The 21,350-nt window shown below is 46.0% G+C and overlaps 1 protein-coding gene across 16 annotated transcripts in view; it reads right to left on the bottom strand.

Annotated features, from left to right (window-relative positions):
* Window positions 1–1,817: 1,817 nt before the first annotated feature.
* LOC147006671 (uncharacterized) overlaps window positions 1,818–21,350 on the bottom strand; it is a 35,993-nt gene continuing 16,460 nt past the window's right edge. For 6 of the 16 annotated variants that reach the window (XM_085868198.1, XM_085868208.1, XM_085868202.1 and 3 more), the window contains 2 exons: window positions 13,921–14,153; window positions 9,004–13,562 (listed from right to left, as the gene is read on the bottom strand). Coding sequence is in view for 4 of the 16 variants with exons in the window: in XM_085868208.1 (XP_085724334.1) it covers window positions 14,109–14,153 (45 nt within the window). In the remaining 12 variants the exon portion in view is untranslated. The other 10 variants (XM_085868201.1, XM_085868209.1, XM_085868204.1 and 7 more) reach the window with 7 other exon arrangements.

Genomic DNA, 21,350 nt, shown 5'->3' with positions numbered 1-21,350 from the left:
CGTGGAATGGATTAGTCAGAGGGATTGTAGCCAGATTTAGGTTGGGAAAGTGATTTTTGGGACATTTGAGGACATGGACAGACTTGTGAATGTGTAGAGGGGACGTAGTTTAGCTACGTAGTGTTAAAAGGGACGACGTGGGAGAACGACTTAGTTAGGGGATGTAGTTAGAAGGATGGCAGAGTTCAGCGGTGTGTGTGTTGAAGAGTTGTGAGGTGAGTACATGATGAGTGAGTGAGGCCAGCGGGTCTGTTTGTATGGAGCAAATGTGGAATGCATGGTGCGATGAGTGATTGGGGGGAGGAGTGACTCCCGCCCAAGGGACCCCGGGGTCAGTGTAGAGTGAGTTAGGGGGTTAGTTAAATTGAAAAATGGAGGTCGTTTTGTTGTTGGTGGGAGTGTAGGCTCGAAACCCGTTTGGAGGGGTGCAGGAGCCCTGCTGACAGGCTGGGAGCGTGGCTGCAAAAGGTGAGTATCGCTGAGTGGGTACCCCGGGCACCGGGCTAGTCGGCCGTAGTAGGCCAAGGGCCCATGGGGGGCCGGGATAGCGTAGTGGGCACGGGTGCGTCCGCTTGGTGCGGGGCCCGGGGCGCCATTAGCCACGTGGGCAGTGTTGTGGGCACGGGTGACCCTCGGAAAGGGGCCTGGGAAGCCAGCCTGCCACGTGTGCGTTTCAGGGGAGTTGCCATGGGGGGCACTCCCAGGAGTTTAGGGAGCTGGTAGGCTCGGAGGCAGTGTAGTGCCCGGGGGTGCCATAGCTGGAGAATCGGCAGAGGGTCGTGCCTGCCAAGGGGAGTCACGCGTCCCAGCCATGAAACCGTGTGAGGGCACGGAAAGAAAATTGGGGGGCGAGGCCCGAAATTTGAGAGGACACCAACACAGGCGACGGGAATCTGGGTTGTTAGAACCAATAGTTTAAGCGAGAGGCGGTTGTTGAAAGCCCCGGGGTAGTTTAAGAATTCATGGGTAGATTAGGAGATGTACCCCTCCGCACCATCCATTCCCTCGCTCTCGTTGTGGGCCGCTGGACCCACTTTGTGTTATAGATCGCTGAAGTCTGGGGAGGCCATTCTGAGGCTTCGTTGGGCCTCGGCACAGGACGAGGTAGTGGAGGTTATTCGTTGCTCTCCCTTATCCCCCTCCGGGCATGGAACGTAGGGGTTGGGAGTAGGCGAGGACGATAGGTTAGCCGAACAAGGACGATAAAGGGGGTAAGGGGACGATTTATAGTGGGGAAGTAAAAATAAATAAAACAAAAAAAAATAAGTTGGGGCTAAATTGGGTTTCACAAATTAAGGGGGTGGGTATGGACAGTGACAGACAAAGGCGATAGGTTGGGAGGGAGACCATAGGGTAGGTCCGAGCCCGCCTTCTGAGTGGCCAGCACCACCGCACTCCCTCCACCAACCTCCACTGCGAGGCAAAGGCCGGCCCACTTCATCGGCAGCTGTTGTTTTGCTGCAAGGCCTATGCCGGCTGGATTGTCTGCAGCTGCTGTGCTGCAAGGCCTGTACCGGCCGGATCGTCTGCAGCTGTTTTCTGCAAGGCCTGTGCCGGCCAGTTCATCTGCCGGCTGTGTTTGCGTGGGATATGAAACGTGAAAGTTGAAAACCTTGGGAGTTAGAGTGCGGACAGGAACGGACGGACGGACGGATGGACAGACAGACAGACAGACGGACGGACGAACGGTATCACATAATACGCCCCGATATATATATATATATATATATATATATATATATATATATATATATATATATATATATATATATATATATATATATATATATATATATCGGGTGTATAAAAATCCGATCACATTTGTTCGTGCGGTGTTTTGAAATAACGTGAAGTGTGTTAAAATAAATGGAAACATAATGTCTTCCAGTCTCCTTGAAGATTTCGAATAAAATAATTCCAACCTGATATTTTTGACGGGTTTTTATCCTCCTGCCGATCCGTGTGCACCGAACCCCGAACCAGAAGATGAACACTCATGGGGATGAGAGGCGACCTCTGCTGCATCGTCGTGGATCTACTTACAAACAGACAGGAGATGGTTAATTACACAGAATACCGAGTTACGACCACTGCTGCATAGTTGTGGAGCTAAGTGTACTTGCCAAGGCACGTGAGTCAGCAATATCACCCAAACTTAAACCGAATAATGGAAATTTTGATCGTGTGAATCAAATGCTTGAGGAGATCCAATGGATGGATCACCTTGCTTACGTGAGCTGTCGTGAATCTTGGAGCTTTTTCAGGCAGCATTTCAAACAGAATGTGGAAGGATGCATTCCAAATCCCGTAGCCTCGTCTCAGGAGGGTATCTGGAGAAACCCCGACATCTCCAGAGAAGCCGTGGCACAGTGACGCAAAAAGGCACAAAGCATGGAGAAGGTACACGACCACTGATGGTGTGTTACACTTTGAAAAATACACCGAGGAAGGAAACAAATCACGGCGCCTGACTCAACAAAACTGCCAAGAGGACGAATCAAGCTGAGCTCGGAATTTGAGTTCAAATCGCAATGGTGCAGACCCCTCTGGAAAGTTATCTGAAACAGATGGTGAGAAATCAGACATATTGAACGGCTTCTTCAGCAGTGTATTCACAGATGAGGACCTGTGTAATGAACCCATAATGGAGCAGCACCTTCAAGACCCTGAGTTGGGTGCTGTACCAAACATCACAGAGACAGTTAGAAAAAAGCTTTGGGCCCGAAAGAGCTCAAAGTTTGCAGGACGGACTGTATTCATCCAAGATGTCTGAAAGAGAGAGAGAGAGAGAGAGAGAGAGAGAGAGAGAGAGAGAGAGAGAGAGAGAGAGAGAGAGAGAGAGAGAGAGAGAGAGAGAGAGAGAGAGAGAGAGAGAGAGAGAGAGAGAGAGAGAGAGAGAGAGAGAGAGAGAGAGAGAGAGAGAGAGAGAGAGAGAGAGAGAGAGAGAGAGAGAGAGAGAGAGAGAGAGAGAGAGAGAGAGAGAGAGAGAGAGAGAGAGAGAGAGAGAGAGAGAGAGAGAGAGAGAGAGAGAGAGAGCTCATGTCATTGCAGAACCTCCACTGATGATCTCCCAAAAGTCTCTCGATGAAGAGGTTCTTCCACAGGATTGGAAAATGACGACTACCTATCACACCCATTCATAAGACAGGAAGCAAGCTCCTGAGAACTACCGCCATGTAAGTTTGACATCAATGGTTGGTAAAGTACTGAAAGGGGGGGGGGAGGGGGGTACAATCAGAGATGGCATAACAACACACCTGATGACCCACAACCTCTTCACAGACGGTCAGCATGGTTTTCGGTCGAGAAGATCGTGAACGTCACAACCGTCACGTGCTTATGAGGGACATGCAGTGGATATTTTCTGTTCAGACTTCGGCAAAGCGTTTGATGCTGTTTCCACACAAGACACTGTTTATGGAGATTGCATCACGTGGTGTCGGAGGACAACTCCTTCCTGGGATTGGAGCGATCTTCACAAGAAGGCTTCAAAGAGTTACGATTAACGGAGTGAGCTCAAGCTGAAGTCCTGTAAAAGGTGGTCTTCCACGGGGTCGTGTCCTCCGACCCCTTTTGTTTGTAATCTCTATTAACGATCGGCCACAATTGATCAATAACTTTGTGTGCATTTTTGCTGATGACACGAAAATGATGGGTCCAGTTAACAATCAGCATCAAGCAGACACTCTTCAAGGTGATTTAAACAAGACGCAGGAATGGTCCACCAACTGGAAACTCCCCTTCAATGAAACCAAACTCAACGTCCTGCATGTTGGAAGGTAAAACAGTAAGAGTGGGTACCAAACGAGTGACGTCACTATTCAGGATGTCCAAACAGAGAAAAACCTTGATGTTGTGATTGATGACGGACTTAACTTTCATCAAGATATCTCAAAATCCATTCTCAAGGATAATCAGACGCTCGGGATCATGAAAAGGACATTCCCACAATGAACGGACACTCGGTAGAGCGCACACCTCCGGCAGGATGAATAGTTCACCTTTTATACCACACCGGTAGGCCGTACCTGGATCCGGATCTGAACCAAAATCGGATCAATTCGTCCTCGTCACACACACAACGTGTCCACTACATTTCGTAGGAATCCGTTCACAACGTTATCAGATATTCTGTTCATACACAACCAGACAGGGTGAAAACATAACCTGTAACACAGGCTCGATGGGCCAAATGTCCTCTTCCTTCATAAAAGTCCCTTCCAATCCTTGTGTCCCGCCGTCATCACTCTCTTTTTATTTACACTCATACAAGGATGCACACAATGAACTTACACTGGACCTTGAATTAATTAGGCCCGATTTCTCGGATTCCCGCCAAAACACAGACTGACCCCGATCATTGCTGCTTCGATTGAAAACTCTTCCACACTTATCATGTCTCCACCGTTCAATACTTCAAACATCGACATCACACCCGTCAGCATGAATCACTCAACGGTTTTTAAAGATGAAGTTTAAACCGACGAACTCACTCGATCCATCAACGGCAGGTGGAGAAACCGTTGTGTCCTCGATTCAAACGAGGCGATCAGTGCGCATGCGCGACCCACGTGATTCTTCTTCTTGTTAAATCTTGTGATAATTGTTGTTTTCATCTTTTCATCTCGTGTTTCCTTGAGGCCTACCCTTTTCCCCGTTTGTGTACGTGATCGTGTTTATTGTATTTTCTCCTTGTTGACGTCAGTTTATATTTTCTCCACTTCTCCCTCCTGTCCTCCTGAACTTCACCCTCTGTTTCATCGAACAAAAACAATCTTTTCCCTCACTTGATCCCCCGACGTCGCCACGTCACTTCCTGTACCGACTCTTCTTCCTCTGGATCTCCAATCTACTTTTCCGACCCACATTCACCAAACACATTCACGATTTTTTTCTTCAACTTTTCAATTCCCAAATCTTACCTCAACTGAAAATAAAAATCTTTGCTCTTTTAACCTCTCACGTGACACCTCCCGAAACCACGTGTCTCCCCAAACCCTCTTCTTCTTCTTCTTCCTGTAACTTTCGACAAACGACCAACTTCCTTTTGTTTGCCGATCGAAATTCATCAAACACCTCGACGATTGTTTTATTCACCTTTTCTTTTCCTAATCTTAATCAAAAATAAAATAAATCACCGTCTCTTAAAATATATTACAACTTCTTCTTTCCCCCACGTGGTTCTCGTTATTGTATCATCATTCACTTCTTCTTCTTCCCAGACTTGTTTCAATTCGACCTTTCCTTCATCCCGTGTTCAACACGTCCCACTGTTATGTTTCTTTTCTCCATTCTCTCCATTAATATTGTGGACCTCAAATATCCGGGGCCTTCACTCAAACCTTTCAGATCTCTCCATCCAAGTTGCCACTGACAAACCAGACATAATCTGCCCAACAGAAACTTTCCTCCTCCAAGACGTCTCTGACTCCCGAGTGTCTCTCCCTGGTTCCTCCCTCCTGCGGTATAACAGGCCTGAGCCTCATCCTGGTGGAGGAGTTGCTCTTCATCAAAGATGATTCCTCACGCACCATGCACTGCACGTTCTCCCCCACATCCCCAGGAATACTTCTGGCTGCGCCTTCCCTCCACTCCCACCTCATGTTTATATGTGTGTTATTGTGTCCACCAAACAGTGATGACTCCATTTATATCTCGGTTTCCAAAAACATGGACCAACTTCAAATTTCCCTGAAAATATCTGCTTGTCTTCCTCTGCTTCAATGGGTTCTTCTGACCACATGCTCATCAAGGTGGACATCTCTCTGGCTGTTCTTGGAGAACCGACTCAGCACTGACGAATCTGGCATTTCACTCAGGCTGACTGGCAGGGACTTCGAGCAGCTATCAAGGTACTAGACTGGTCTCCCATCTCTACTTGGTTTGACATCAAAATTCTTTCCAAGAAACTTGCTCTCTCACTCTCTCTTGCACAGATTTATCCACTCTCGTCTTCAGTTATCCTACCCTAAATCCCTCCCATGGTACACTGAAGCGTGTGGTGAGGCAGTTGTCTTGAAACAACTTCCCTTCACCTCATGGAAGGTAAATCTAACTGAGGGTAATCTCAGTTCCTTCCACAAAACTGGGAACAAGTGTGTATCTACCCTCACGAGAGCCAGAAAACAACTTTTGAATCTCAAGTCTGAACTCTCAAACCTGTCTCCCTCCTCCATCTCCTGGAGGTGTCTGGTTTGGTCTGTTTCTGGTGTATGTTCCCCCTCCATACATCAAATGGCCACACAGCTGATACCGCACGTGAAAAGGCTGAATTCCTCATCTCTGTGTTTGTTTCCAAATCTTTTGTCCGAAACCCATCGCTTTCCAGACCCATCTTACCCAGTCCCACCCAACTGTCCCTGGAATCTGTGTCCTTTTCTCCTGACAAGGTGGAGAGCTTGCTGTCAAACCTCGACTCAGATTCTGCAACCGGTCCAGACGGCATCAGCTCACGTGTTCTAAAAACCTGCTGCTTTGCTCTTGCTCACCCTCTCTCTGTTCTATTCATCCTCTCATTTGCTCAAGATCATTTGGCATCTGCTTGGAAATCAGCAAACATCACTGCCCTGCATAAAAAAGCTGCAAAAACTGCTCCCTACAACGACAGACCAATCAGCCTTCTCCTAATCATCAGCAAGGTTTTGGAATCAATCATCGCATCAGACATTAAATGCTTCCTCTTCTTTCATGGCTTAATTTGCATTCAGATCAGGTCACTCGACCCTGGATATGCTGCTACTGCTCTCCCAACAATGGATGGAGGTCCTCAATGCCGGACATGAAATCAGAGCCATATCTCTGGACATATCATGTTCTTTCGATACGCTCTGGCACACTGCCTGCTCACCAAACTCTCTTCCTATGATATTCAAGGCCATCTCCACTCATGGCTCGCAGGCTTTCTCTTCTGTCGCAGCCAACATGTGGCGCTCAATGGAGTTTTCTCATCTCCTCTTCCTGTCCAGGCTGGGTTCCTCAAGGCAGTCTTTCAGGGCCCTATTCTTTTTCTGGTTTTCATCAATGATCTCTCTGAATGTCTAGAAAATCCTCTTTATGTCTTTGCTGATGACTCCAGCCTCTGCCGTACCATCTGTCATCCCTCACATCGGCATGAAATAGCTTCTTCGCTTTCTGCAGATCTGGATAAAATCACTAGCTGCTCCAACACGTAAAATATGTCTTTCAATCCTGACAAACCTCACACTCTATGTCTCTCTAAAAGGATCGTCTTGAAACTCCCCCCCCACCCCCATCTACTTTCTCAACAATCCTCTTGAAGAAGTCCTTTCATTCAAGTTTTTGGGTCTCACTATCTACCATGATCATTCCTGGGAAAGCCACATTTCCAGACTGGCCTCAAAAGCCATTCGCCGAATGGGCATCCTCCATCGTGCAAAGTCCTTCCTCGGCACACCTGAGCTCCTGACCATGAACCAAGCTTTTGTCCATAGCCTGATGGAGTACTGCTATCCGCTCTGGGCTGGTACTCCCGCCTCTCACCTTCCTCAGCTTCACGCTGTGGAAACCTCGGCATTTGGGAACATTGGTATCTCCCACGATGAGGCTGAGTCTTTGGCTTACTCACTGCAGGCAGGTCAGTGGTCTTTCTGCATTCTACCCTCTGCTCTCAGGCCTCCCCCCTCTCTGTCTGAGATATGTCCCCCCCCCATATTTCCACAGTGTGATCAAGGTCCTCCTCAACCATCTCTTAGACATGCATTTACCAATCTTGTTCAAACTTGTCGCACTGATAAGGAATGATTGCTGACATATGAATGTCATATTTTTTCGAGATCAGATCCAAGATGGTTGACTGGCAGACATTTCGTTACTTAAACGTGTCCCGAAGCATTTCTGGGTTTCTATCAGACATAAATAAATAATAAAACATGTCAGACATAAATAAAAAAAATATCATTAAATGTTACACTGTTTGTGTGATTCAGTTTGTCTCCTGCAAAATATATGTACAATGAATGCATATTGTGCGAAATTTGCATTTGCAATAGAAAACATCATACTTGTCACGTGACCAACAATCTTCCACAATATGACTGCGAAAACCACATCATAAATATTCATGACCGAATAACCCAATCGTATGCAATCTTCCATGTCACATGACCACCCAAGTCAGTTGGGCATGTGACTGCCCTCCTGCCTCCAAACAAACAAGTGAGCACGCTCATCCTGCCTCCAAACACGAGACCACGCTCATCCTGCCTCCAAACAAACACATGACCACACTCATGCGGCCTCCAAATAAACACGTGACCACGCCCATCCTGCCTCCAAACAAACATGTGACTACGCTCATCCTGCCTCCAAACACGAGACCACGCTCATCCTGCCTCCAAACAAACACATGACCACACTCATGCGGCCTCCAAATAAACACGTGACCACGCCCATCCTGCCTCCAAACAAACACGTGACCACGCCCATCCTTCCTCCAAACAAACACGTGACCACACTCATGCTTCCTCCAAATAAACACGAGACCACGCTCATCCTGCCTCCAAACAAACACGTGACCACGCCCATCCTGACTCCAAACAAACACGTGACCACGCCCATCCTGCCTCCAAACAAACACGTGACCACGCTCATCCTGCCTCCAAACAAACACGTGACCACACTCATCCTGCGTCCAAACAAACACGTGACCACGCTCATCCTGCCTCCAAACAAACACGTGATCACGCTCATCCTGCCTCCAAACAAACACGTGACCACACTCATCCTGCCTCCAAATTAACAAGTGACCTCGATCAGGAATTATTGGTTGAGTTAATTGCTGTAAAGTTCGATCTCGAGGGTGGTTCGAGTTAAAGGAGCCAAGGGTCACGTTCAGTTAAAGACGGTTGAATATTCCTGAAAGAGAAAGTGATGGTTCAAGCGATCCGTTGTGGTTGCGGAACGATGCAAACCCAGAGCTGGGAGCTTCAGGAACAGGAACGAGCAAAATGAGTCACAACATCCTCTCTCTGGATTAATGGTTTATTTTTAGTGTCAAGATCTTTCCCACCACCACCGAACGGAGACGGAGGTTATGTTTCAACCACTCTCTCTCTTCTGTTTGTCGGTCTGTTTGTCTGTGAGCACGATATCTCAAAATGTTGTAGACGGATTCGGACGGAGTTTGGTGGACAGGGTGTCTGACAAAGACGAACTGAATAGATTTTGATGAAGATCCGGATACAAGAATTTTAAAAAGTGATATTTCAGTCTTCACCATTGAGATCGGGTCAAAAACAATACATCCATCGGGACCACACTCTGTACAGAGAAACAGAGGTGCCACAGCAGTCTCCTGGGGGATTGGAAATATTCCTGGAGGGGTCACAACTCTGACACAGGATACTGAAATGGCTCAATCATCCCAGCAAGCTGGTACTCATTTTACCACCTCACAAGGATGACAGGCCCACCTGGTATTAATGAAATGGACAAGAGGGATTTGAACTCAGGACCCTCGGATCCCAAACCGACCACCTTCACCATGAAGCCAACACCAATCATCCAAAAACAATAGGGAGCACGATATTTCAGAAATTTGTGGAGGATTCAGACAAAAAACGAGGTGTTTGAGTTGAGGAGGTGAGAAGTAAAAGCCGAACGGATTCGATTTTGGTTCAGGTCATTTGGCTGAGATGTGCCTGATGGTGGAGGAGCAGTTTGATTGACCCTGCGTGTTGTACACAAATCGAAGGCTTAAAGATGGATCTCCAGTAAAAATCGCAGGAGTCTCTGTTCGATATTCATACAAGTAAGTAATTGGTAAGGTCATGGAGACCTTTCCGGGCCCAGATGGCCGTGGTCAAACTGCTCGGATTCAAGTTCGTGGCAAGAGCTGTATTCGACCTTTCGCGAAACTGATCTGGCTGCCAAAGCTTGAGGACAATGAATGAGAGGCCAATGGATTGAGAGACTTTCCTTTTCTACAAATTTGGTGGTGGCTGTTACAAAGTCTTTGCTGTTTTACCATGTGTATGAACGTTTGGAACTGTTGTGCCCATAAATGTTTCATGCAATCTATGAATGCCATGTTCGTGGAGTGCAAGCCTGTAATTCTTACCTTTCTTGGCGATTTTCCCACCGGATAGAGGGAGAGCTTCTGGTTTCTTGTTGGTTGGTGTGAGTGCACTTTCGCCATTTTGTCTTTACTTGCAGAGCGAGAATTTCGCTGTTTGTGCCGTTACATCAATAAACGTTGCGCAGACAGGAACTTCGGTGTCTCGTCTCATCCAAACCGTTTGATCGCGGTATTTTCCTGGATCCGCTGTTCACTGTTATCCAACGTATTAGCAGCCTTACCGTAGGCTACCAAGCCTACCTTTCAATCCTTTTACATCTGGTTGAGAGGGAAGAGAGCATTTGGGGTTTACACCCAATGAGACACCGCATCCTCATTTAAAGTTGACTCAGCACTCGGATCCACTCTTGGAGAACAAGACCTCGCTGTCGTCCCAGCCCCTCCTTCGATGACTTCATATTTTGTTTGCAACACGCAGATGTTGTGTTGGATTCCTTGTCCAATTTGCAGGCATTTTTGTTCCATCTTCTTGGATGTCTGATCGATTTTCTCTTGTCTCTGTTCGTCTCTCCGTAGAGATTCATGAAAGCTCATTTCACCTCCGAATTCAGGTAGCTGGTGTTTCAGAACAGGTAATGTAAGTAAGGAAGTGTTTGCCCGAGACGTACCTGGAAGAGGACCTGGATTGAGCCCGTATTTTGTGTGCAACATTGAGGTTTTCTGTTGGATTGCCCGTTCAATTCGCCGGCGTTTTTCATCGGAGGAGTGTGATCTCTGTTCGGTTTCCTTGCATATCAGTTCCATTCTGCAGTGAGATTCCTGTTGTCTCTCTTCATGAGGGACTTTGGACACCTGGTGTTCCAGTACAGATGGTGTAAGTGGGGATTTATTCTCCTGAGACGTACCTGGTGGAGGGGTACTTGGATTGACTTCATGCACAGTTGGAAAGACGAAGGTTTTGTCTTGGATTGCCTGTTCAATTTGCAGACATTTGTTTGATCTGTGTTTGTCTGTTTTTGTCTTTCTGTAATTCTTGCTGACGTTTGTCTTCATCGAGGAGTTTGCACAGTTGATCTTCCAGAGCAAAAAGTTTAACTTTGCTTGTGTTTTGCTGAGACGGACCTGGAAGGGAAATACTTGGATTGACTCCATATTTTGTTTGCAAGATAATGGTTGCGTCTCGGATTGCTTGTTCAACTCCAAGGCATTGTTTTTCGATTTGCGTTTGCCTCTTTTTGTCTTTCTGTAATTCTTCCTGACGTCTCTCTTCATCTTGCAGTGTGCACAGTTGATCTTCCAGAGCAAAAAGTTCAACTAAGCTTGTTTTTTTCTGTGACGGACCTGGTTGAGGAATTCTTGGATTCACTCCATATTTTGTTTGCAAGGTTATGGTTACGTCCCGGATTTCTTGCTCAACTCCACGACATTGTTTTTCGATCGCCATTTGTCTGTTTTTGTCGCTCTGTAATTCTTCCTGACGTGTCTCTTCATCTTGGAGTTTGTGCAGTTGATCTTGCAGAGCGGAAAGTTTAACTAAACTTCTGCTTTGCTGAGACGGACCTAATGGAGGAAAACTTGGATTGACTCCGTATTTTGTTTGCAAGGCAAAGGTTACATCCCGGATTGCTTGTTCAACTCCAAGGCATTGTTTTTCGATCGCCATTTGTCTGTTTTTGTTGCTCTGGAAATCTTCCTGATGTCTTACTTCATCTTGGAGTTTGCGCAGTTCATGTTGCAGAACGGAAAGTTTAACTTTGCTTGCACTTTGATGAGACGGACCTGGTTGAGGTACACTTGGATTGACTCCATATTTTGTTTGCAAGGTTAAGGTTACATTTCGGATTGCATGTTCAACTCCAAGGCATTTTTTTTCGATCTGCGTTTGTCTCTTTTTGTCTTTCTGTAAATGTTCCTGACGTCCCTCTTCATCTTGGAGTTTGTGCAATTGATCTTGCAAAGCGGAAAGTTTAACTTTGTTTGTATTTTGCTGAGAAGGACCTGGTTGAGGAATACTTGGATTGACTCCATATTTTGTTTGCAAGGCAAAGGTTATGTCCGGGATTGCTTGTTCAACTCCAAGGCATTGTTTTTCGATCGACATTTGTCTCATTTTGTCACTCTGTAAATGCTGCTGACGTCTCTTCTTCTTGGAGTTTGTGCAGTTGATCTTGCAGAGTGGAAAGTTTAACTTTGCTTGTGCTTTGCTGAGACGGACATGGTGGAGGAATACTTGGATTGACTCCATATTTTGTTTGCAAGGTTAAGGTTACATTTTGGATTTGTTGTTCAACTCCACGACATCGTTTTTCGATCGCCATTTGTCTGTTTTTGTCTTTCTGTAAATCTTCCTGACGTCTCTCTTCATCTTGGAGTTTGCACAATTGTTCTTGCAGAGCAGAAAGTTTAACTTTGCTTGTGCTTTGCTGAGACGGATCTGGTTGAGGTATACTTGGATTGACTCCATATTTTGTTTGCAACGTTGAGGTTACATTTTGAATTGCATGTTCAACTCCAAGGCATTTTTTTTCGATCTCCATTTGTTTCTTTTTGTTTTTCTGTAAATCTTGCTGACGTCTCTCTTCATCATGGAGTTTGCACAGTTGATCTTGCAGAGTGGAAAGTTTAACTTTGCTTGTGCTTTGCTGAGACGGACCTGGTTCAGGAATACTTGGATTGACTCCATATTTTGTTTGCAAGGTGAAGGTTACCTCTTGGATTGCATGTTTAAGCTCAAGGCATTTTTTTTCGTGATTCTGTTTGATTTTCTCTTTTCTCAGTTCGTCTCTCTGTAGAAGTTCATGATATCTCCTTTCACCTTCTTGTTTGGACAGCTGTCGTTTCAAATACATGGCTGTAAGTGGGGATGTGTTTGCCTGAGATGTACCTGGCAGAGGAGTAGTTGGATTGACTCCGTATTGTGTTGACAAGATTGAGGCGTTTTGTTGGATGACCTGTTCAATTCGCCGGCGTATTTCATCAGACCTCTGTCGTCTCTGTTCGGTTTCCTTGCAAAGCTCTTCCATTCTGTGCTGAGATTCCAGTTGTGTCTCTTCACCTAGGAGTTTGGATTGCTGGTCATTCAGAACAGGTCGTGTACCTGACGATTTATGTGGCTGAGAGGCACCTGGGAGAGAAAGAGTTGTTCCAAATTCTGAAGCTTTTTGAGAGATTGCCTGTTCAACTTGCAGCTGTTTTTGTCTGGTTCCCTGATGTCTCTTTTCGATTTCTTTGTGTTTCTGTTCTCTTTGTTGGAGTTTGACTTCCTGGTCTTTTTGTTCAGATTCATCGTGTTTCCGTTTGATTTTCTGGCTGTGATGTTGAGCTTGTGAGAGTATCCGTTCAGCTTGTGGATGCTTCCCCTTAATTTGTTCGCGTTTCTGTTCGTGTTGTTCGCCTATCGGTTCAGTCCGTAGGACATGGAGCTGGTGTTTCAGGACATGTTGGATAACTGAGACTTGGTTTTGTTGAGATGTACTCGGGTTACAGGGTAATCTTGGACCGATTCCTGCTGGCTCCATCACCTCTCCTGAAGGACCAAGCAATGAAAGGAATCCAAGTGTCAGGTGAGTAAACAGAATAAAATAAAAAACAAATTTTTCATCCAGAAAAGAACTGTTGTCTGGTTCCCCTTGTTAAAAAGGTAGTAAGAGGGTCATAAAGGAATAAAAAGGAATTCTGCCAACTCACAGAAAACCACGTGAAACAGAAAGGAAGGGAAATGATAAATTAAACAAAAATATTTTTGGCAGGAAGACGAGTCACTCGCCTGACAACGTCAACACTGCCTTGTCACATACATTTATTATGTTCAATGATGCTGAACATGCACCACGAAATAACTATTATAAACTAAACCCATTTTAACCCTTTAGACAGATCCATACCACGATCAATATTAATTGATGTATTTTTGCTGTCTCTCAAGGTTGTGGATGAGTTTACACAAAACTTGGTTATGTGACAAGAACAAGTCGATTTGATTTGGGTTCAGGACCGAATTCAGATCCGGCCGATTAGTGGGATACAAAACGGAACCTGTTCAGCCTGGTGGAGGTGTACCCTCTCCCGAGTGTCATGAAACCTTGTTTGTTGTTGTTTTCTTCCTGTTTCCTCCGTCCTAGAAAAAGAAACACAATGAAATTGGATGGAGGTGGAGGCCATTCGGTCCATCATGCCTGTGCCACACCAACACCAACAAATTTATCAACACCGGATTATAAGTGACAGTGGCGGTTCCTTTTCAAGATCTCTACCGACTTTCTCAAAGTTTTCTCTGTGTTTCCTGTGTGTTTCTAGTTCGGAAATGTGTTAAAACTTGTGCTAATTGTTGAGTTTTCGTCGTCTTTTCATCTCGTGTTTCCTTGAGGCCTACCCTTCTCCCCGTTTGTGTACATGATCGTATTTGTTGTATTTTCTCCTTATTAACATCAGTTTATAACGAACGAAGTGAGCTTCATCCTGAACGCGTGCACATGAGAGAATAGGAAACAACACAACACAATACCCCTGGCAATTTGGAATCCGTGTCGTTGGCTATGACCCTTTTGCTTCCGGTTTTTTTGAAACGCTGTGCGGTGTATAAACACGATTGGGTTATATTTCTATCTTGTGAATATTACTTAACGTGTGCACATGAGAGAATAGGAAACAACAACACAATACCCTGGCAATTTGGAATCCGTGTCATTGGCTATGACCCTTTTGCTTCCATTTTTTTTCTGCTTCTGGTTTTTTTTTGTTTCTGGTTTTTGTCATGGGGAATGATGCATGCCGGGAGATAAAGGCATCGTGGGAGACATGAAAGACCCAAATATCAGACATGGTGTATATTTCCTCCACTGATTTTAATAAATATATCTCCCGCATCATCAAAAAATATTTTTTAATCGTGATTTACGTTATTTGATCGCTGATCCCGAATCCAGGCCGAAGTAACCGGAAATTGCGTATTCAGTTGTGAACAAGTTATCGGTAAAGTCAGAAGCAAATGTAAGAAGAATTCTACGTTCAATCTAGTATTCATTTTTTTTAGATGAGATCCTGTTCCAGGCGGTGTAGTTGTTGATGTGAAGGTAATGTTAAGGTAATATTTATTTTTTCATAGCAAACAGACTGTTTAATTTGATATATTTAAGAAGCGAATGTAAGAAGAATTCAACGTTCGCTTCTGGGCTTTGCCTATTCCATATTATTTTCTCCACTTCTCCCTCCACCCTCCTGTCCCTCTCATCTGTCGCCTCTGCTTCGTCTAAAAAGAAAAAAACAATCTTCTCCCTCACATTATCCCCGACGTCGCCACGTCACTTCCTGTACCGACTCTTTTCTTCCTTCTGACGATCTACCATCTACTACTTTTGCTGACTAAAAATTCACCAAACACCTCGACGATTTTTTTAATCAACCTTTCCTTTTCCTAATCTTAATCAAAAATAAAATAAATCACGGGTCTCTTCAAATATATTGCAACTTCCTCTTTCACCACGTGGTTCTCGTTATTGTATCACAATACACTACTCTTCTTCTTCTTCACAGACTTGTTTCAATTCGACCTTTCCTTCATCCCGTCCCACAATTATATTCCTTTTTTTCCATTCTCTTCATTGCATCCCTCATGAAATGTCTTTAATCACATCTCTCACTTAAAAAGTTTTAAAATCCCAGTTTCTAATTCATGTTTGTTTTTCCATCAATCGTCATTTTTTTCCAACTTCAGTGCCAATTCACTCCACCTCCTTAAATCTACCTCCTCCTAACCCCTCACCTGTTATCCCCTCTCCTTACGTCTCCCATCTTGCCCCTCATCCTCCCTCAGCTCTGAGCACCACGTCACTGTCTTCTGCGTCAGTATCAGCTCCTCCTCCGTTGTCCCAAACTGTGTGGTGTTCTAACATCTGTGGGCTCCATTCTAACCTCACAGATATCTCACTCTCTCAATCAGTACACTCATCATCACATACATGCTCCTTCCTTCCTCTCAGAACACTTCCTCCTCTTCCCAACCCATCAAATCTTGTACCTTCCCCCACCGCTCCCTTCTTCACCATACCTCGACAAAGTCTCATCCTTCCCCTCTCCCCACCTCTCACATCGCCCTCCTGCACCTTGGCCGTGCCTGCTCTCGTCTCCCTCCCTCTCAAAGCAACCTTCACACTTCCCCATCCAAGCTTCCCTCTCACCCTTCTCCCTCAACTCTCTCTTCCCCTCCAATCTTTCCCCTCACTTCCCCTTGCTAAAGTTGCCCTCCCGAACATCCACAAAACTGCCTCCTTCCCCCACTCTCTCTCTTCCATCTCATCACTCCACCTCCTACAATCTTCAACTGCCCTCTGTCCCCTCTCTTACTACTCCTCACTGTACCTCAACCCATCCCCACCGAGCCTTTTCTCCTCATCCCACCCTCTCCCCAGCTCTTCTGCAATCTACCACACTCTTTCAATAACCTTTCTAATCTCTCCCCCCCTCCTCCTACCATCCCATCAAAGCCTCCTCCCTCCCTCTTCCTCAACAGTGTGGACCTCAAATATCCGGGGCCTTCGCTCAAACCTTTCAGATCTCTCCATACAGGTTGCCACTGACAAAGCAGACATAATCTGCCGAACAGAAACTTTCCTCCTCCAAGATATCTCTGACTCCCAAGTATCTCTCCCTGGTTACTCCCTCCTCCGGTATAACAGACGTGAGCCTCATCCTGGTGGAGGAGTTGCTCTTCATCAAAGATGATTCCACACTCACCATGCACTGCACTCCCCCACATCCCCAGGAATACTTCTGGCTGCGGCTTCCCCTTCACTCCCACCTCATGTTTATATGTGTGTGGTGCCGTCCACCAAACAGTGATGACTCAATTTATATCTCGCTCTCCGAAAAGATGGACCAACTTCCAATTTCCCTGAAAATATCTGCTTGTCTTCCTCTGCTTCATTTCATTCAGGCTGACTGGCAGGCACTTCAAGCAGAAATCAAGCTTCTAGACTGGTCTCCCATCCGTACTTCCTCTGACATCAAAATTCTTTCCAAGAAACTTGCCCTCTCTCTCTCATGCACAGATTTATCCCCTCTGGTCTTCAGTTATCCTACCCGAAATCCCTCCCATGGTACACTGAAGTGTGTCGTGAGGCAGTTGTCCTGAAACACCTTCCCTTCACCTCATGGAAGGCAAATCTCACTGAGGGTAATCTCAGTTCCTTCCACAAAACTCGGAACAAGCGTGTATCTCCCCTCAGGAGAGCCAGAAAACAACAACTTTTGAATCTCAAGTCTGAACTCTCAAACCTGTCTCCCTCCTCCAAATCCTGGAGGTGTCAAGTTAGATCTGTTTCTGGTGTATGTCTCAAATACCCCCTCCATACCTCAAATATCCGCACAGCTGATACCGCACGTGAAAAAGCTGAATGTCTCATCTCTGTGTTTGTTTCCACATCTTGTGTCTGAAACCCATCGCTTTCCGTACCCACCTTACCCAGTCGCACCAACTGTCCCTGGAATCTGTGTCCTTTCTCCTGACAAGGTGGAGAGCCTGCTGTCAAACCTCGACTCAGATTCTGCAACCGGTCCAGCAGGCATTAGCCCACGTGTCCTAAAACCTGCTCCACTGCTCTTGCTCACCCTCTCTCTGTTCTATTCACCGTCTCATTTGCTCAAAGTCATCTGGCATCTGCTTGGAAATCAGCAAACATTACTGCCCTGCATAAAAGAGGTGCAAAAACAGCTCCCGACAACGACAGACCAATCAGCCTTCTCCTAATCATCAGCCAGGTTTTGGAATCCATCATCGCTTCAGACATTAAATGCTTCCTCTTCTTCAACGGCATAATTTGGATTCAGATCAGGTCACTACACCCTGGGTATGCTGCTTCTTCTCTCCCAACATTGGATGGGGATCCTCATTGCCGGACAAGAAATCAGAGCCATTTCCCTGGACATATCACGTGCTTTCGATTCGCTCTGGCACACTGCCCTGCTCACCAAACTCTCTTCCTATGGTATCCAAGGTTATCTCCACTCATGGCTTCCAGACTTCCTCTCCTGTTGCAGTCAACGTGTGGCCCTCAATGGAGTTCTTTCATCTCCTCTTCCTGTCCCGCTGGGGTTCCTCAAGGCAGTCTTTCAGGGCCCTGTTCTTTTTCTGGTTTTCATCAATGATCTCTCTGAAACTCAAGAAAATCCTCTTTATCTCTTTGCTGATGACTCCACCCTCTGCCGTACCACCTGCCATCCCTCACATGGGCATGCAGCAGTTTCTTCGCTCTCTGCAGATTTGGATAAAATCACGAGCTGGTCCAACACGTGAAATATGTCTTTCAATCCTGACAAATCTCACACTCTATGTCTCCCTGAAAGGACCGTCTTGAAACTCCCTCCCCCCCCCAACCCATCTACGTTCTCAACAATCCTCTTGAAGACGTGCTTTCATTCAAGTTTCTGGGTTTCGCTATCTGCCATGATCATTCCTGGGAAAGCCACATTTCCAACCTGACCTCAAAAGCCATTCGCTGACTGGGAATCCTCCGTCGTGCAAAATCCTTCGTCGGCACACCTGAGCTCCTGACCATGTACAAAGCTTTTGTCCATAGCCTGATGGAGTACTGCTATGCGCTCTGGGCTGGTACTTCCGCCTATAACATTTCTCAGCTTCACGCTGTGGAAACCAAGGCATTTGGGATCATTGGTATCTCCCATGATGAGGTTGAGTCTTTGGCTTTCTCACTGCAGGCAGGTCGGTGGTCTTTCTGCATTCTACCGTCTGCTCTCGGGCCTGCCCCCCCTCTATCCCCCTCATATTTCCACAGGGCGATCAAGGTCCTCCTCAACCATCTCTCAGACATGCATTCACAAATCTTGTTCAAACTTGGCGCACTGATAAGGAATGATTGCTTACACATGAATGTCATATTTTTTCGAGATCAGATCCAAGATGGTTGACTGCCAGACATTTCGTTACTTAAACGTGTCCCGAAGCATTTCTGGATTTCTATCAGACATAAATAAATCATAAAACATATCAGACATAAATAAACAAAAACTATTAAATGTTACACTGTTTGTGTGATTCAGTTTGTCTCCCACAAAATATATGAACATTGATTCCATTCTGTGCGAAATTTGCATTCCCAATCAAAAACATCATACGTGTCACGTGACCCACAATATGACTAGTAACCCACATCGTTAATATTTATGACCGAATAACCCAATTGAACACAATCTTCCATGTCACATGACCACTCAAGTCAGTTGGGCAAAAATCTAAATCTTGTAAATACGAGTTGTCCCTTTCACTCCGTACAGCGAAAACCATGGAGGTTATCACATTTTATGTCTTTTTGTCCTTGTTCAGTGAAGATTCAGTTTGGGGATGTTGAAAAGAAGAAGGAACAGGGAAATGAGTAACTGAGCACTGAGATAAGAGTTTGGATTATTTTCCTGATGTTGTTGTTGTTGGGTTGTTTTTTTCTGAGTGCAGATGGAGAGATATATCGTTTGTATTTTTGAGGGAGGATGGGAAATGGATTGAGCTGAGGGATCAAAAGCAACAATACCTGGGATAAAAGGAGTGAAAACGAGGCAAAAACAACAAAGGGAAATCACACTCCAACTATCACCAGTCGGCCTGACTTAACTCGAGACACAAATTAAACGATTCAACAAAGCAGGATATGGTTTGGGACAGAAAAACTGATGAAAAACAAACTGACGAAAAACAAGAAGTGGAAAACCGGAATAACTAGAAGGTAACTCGGTAGAGCGTATACCTCCGCCGCGCAATGCCTGATCCATGAGAACATAACGGGCCCATTACATTTTTGAAATCAATTCGTCCTTGCCATACACCCAACCTGTCCACCAAGTTTCATCCAAATCTGTCCCAAACTTTTTGAGATATCGTGCTATATTGTTACGAATCTGGAAGCCATGAGCACTCAACATTCAGGTCCTTATAGATCAATTATATCGGTAAGTATGTGTTTCTTGGTCGGGTCCCATCCTATGTTTAATGGGTGATTAATTGTACGTGCACTGTGAATTATTTTATAGTGAGGATTTTTACATCACCAACAACGACAAAACAACACACTGCTCACGGCATTGTCGGCGCTCTTCGTGCGCTCGCCAACATGCGGGCGTGTACGGAATTCCATGCTCCAGGTGGTGTGGATTTCGCACCAAATATGGTCACGAAGCGTTTCGTTCTGGCTGCGCGCCAAATAAGGGTATGCGTCATTTTCCGCCCAATGGGCGACGCGTGGACCAGAGCCTGGGCCGTCCTTTGCAAGAAGGTGGAGCCGCGACACGCCGTCCACCCAATGAGAGCAGGCAACGGGGGAGCGGACCGCGCCCCAAAATAACGAAGAGGATCCATTGAAGATTGCGTCTCGTTGCTCCAGCGCGCTTCTGTCTCGGTCTGCGGCAGACTGCATCGCACGCATCCGAGGCGTCTCGTCTGGGGCATTACTACAAGCGGTCGACCATCTCATCACGGGAGATCACCTCGTCTCTCCTCCTCTGGGTTCGGCTGCCCTGGTCCGTTCTTTGGCGGCTGGTGCTCCAGGAATGTGCGGACGTCGAGCCGCGCAAACGCGGCCAGGTAGCCAGCATGTTCTCTCCCCCCAGCTCGTCTTCCCTCCGAGCTGAAGGGACAATAAAAAACTCGAGGTCCATCTCTTTCTGGTTATTTGTGTGTGACCGTGGGCCCTGTCTCTAAGTAGAATTGTTTAAGGAATTGCTTGTATATTTGGTACCTTTCATTATTCGTGATAACTCTGCTCTATGTTCCCCTCCCCGATTATTGTTGTAAATAAATTCCCCTCTTGTTAAATGTTCCAGCTCGTTTCTGTGTTTCTTTCATTGGCTTAGCATGGGGCGTGTTGGGAAATAGCGAAGCAGTAAATTGTTAATTTGGACATTGAATCACGACAGGCCTCAGTAACAATCCGCTCGGGTTACACACAATTTGAGCACAGTAACGGCTCGTTCCGCTCGAAGCCTGTCGAGGGTGTGAATTCCCCGGTAAGCTTTGCCGCGTCGATACTTAGGTATATTGAAGTTGGCAATTAACCCTACCCCACGTGGTCGAATTATTGGCGATTCATGGTCCTGTAAGGGGCCCGTGCCTTTCGGACTTATCCGAGGGTCACGACCTAAATTCCGGTGCGTTCGGTGGAAACGACTCTACTGCTCCCCCTGGCGGTCGTGCTCGCCACCAAAACCCAGCCCCACAAAAATTGGTGTTCAGGAGTGCGATTCCGCCCCCTCCACGTCCACAACAAGACTGAAGACTCGGACTTTCGTCCTCCCGCACAGGTATCGGCAGCGC

The sequence above is a fragment of the Eptatretus burgeri genome, unplaced genomic scaffold (genome assembly GCF_056783735.1).
Source record: "Eptatretus burgeri isolate ZD-2024b unplaced genomic scaffold, Ebu_testis_v1 Ebu_testis_scaffold_3157, whole genome shotgun sequence".
Lineage (NCBI taxonomy): Eukaryota > Metazoa > Chordata > Myxini > Myxiniformes > Myxinidae > Eptatretus > Eptatretus burgeri.
Note: the sequence above shows the minus strand (reverse complement) of the source record. Positions and strands in the feature narration are given on the sequence as shown.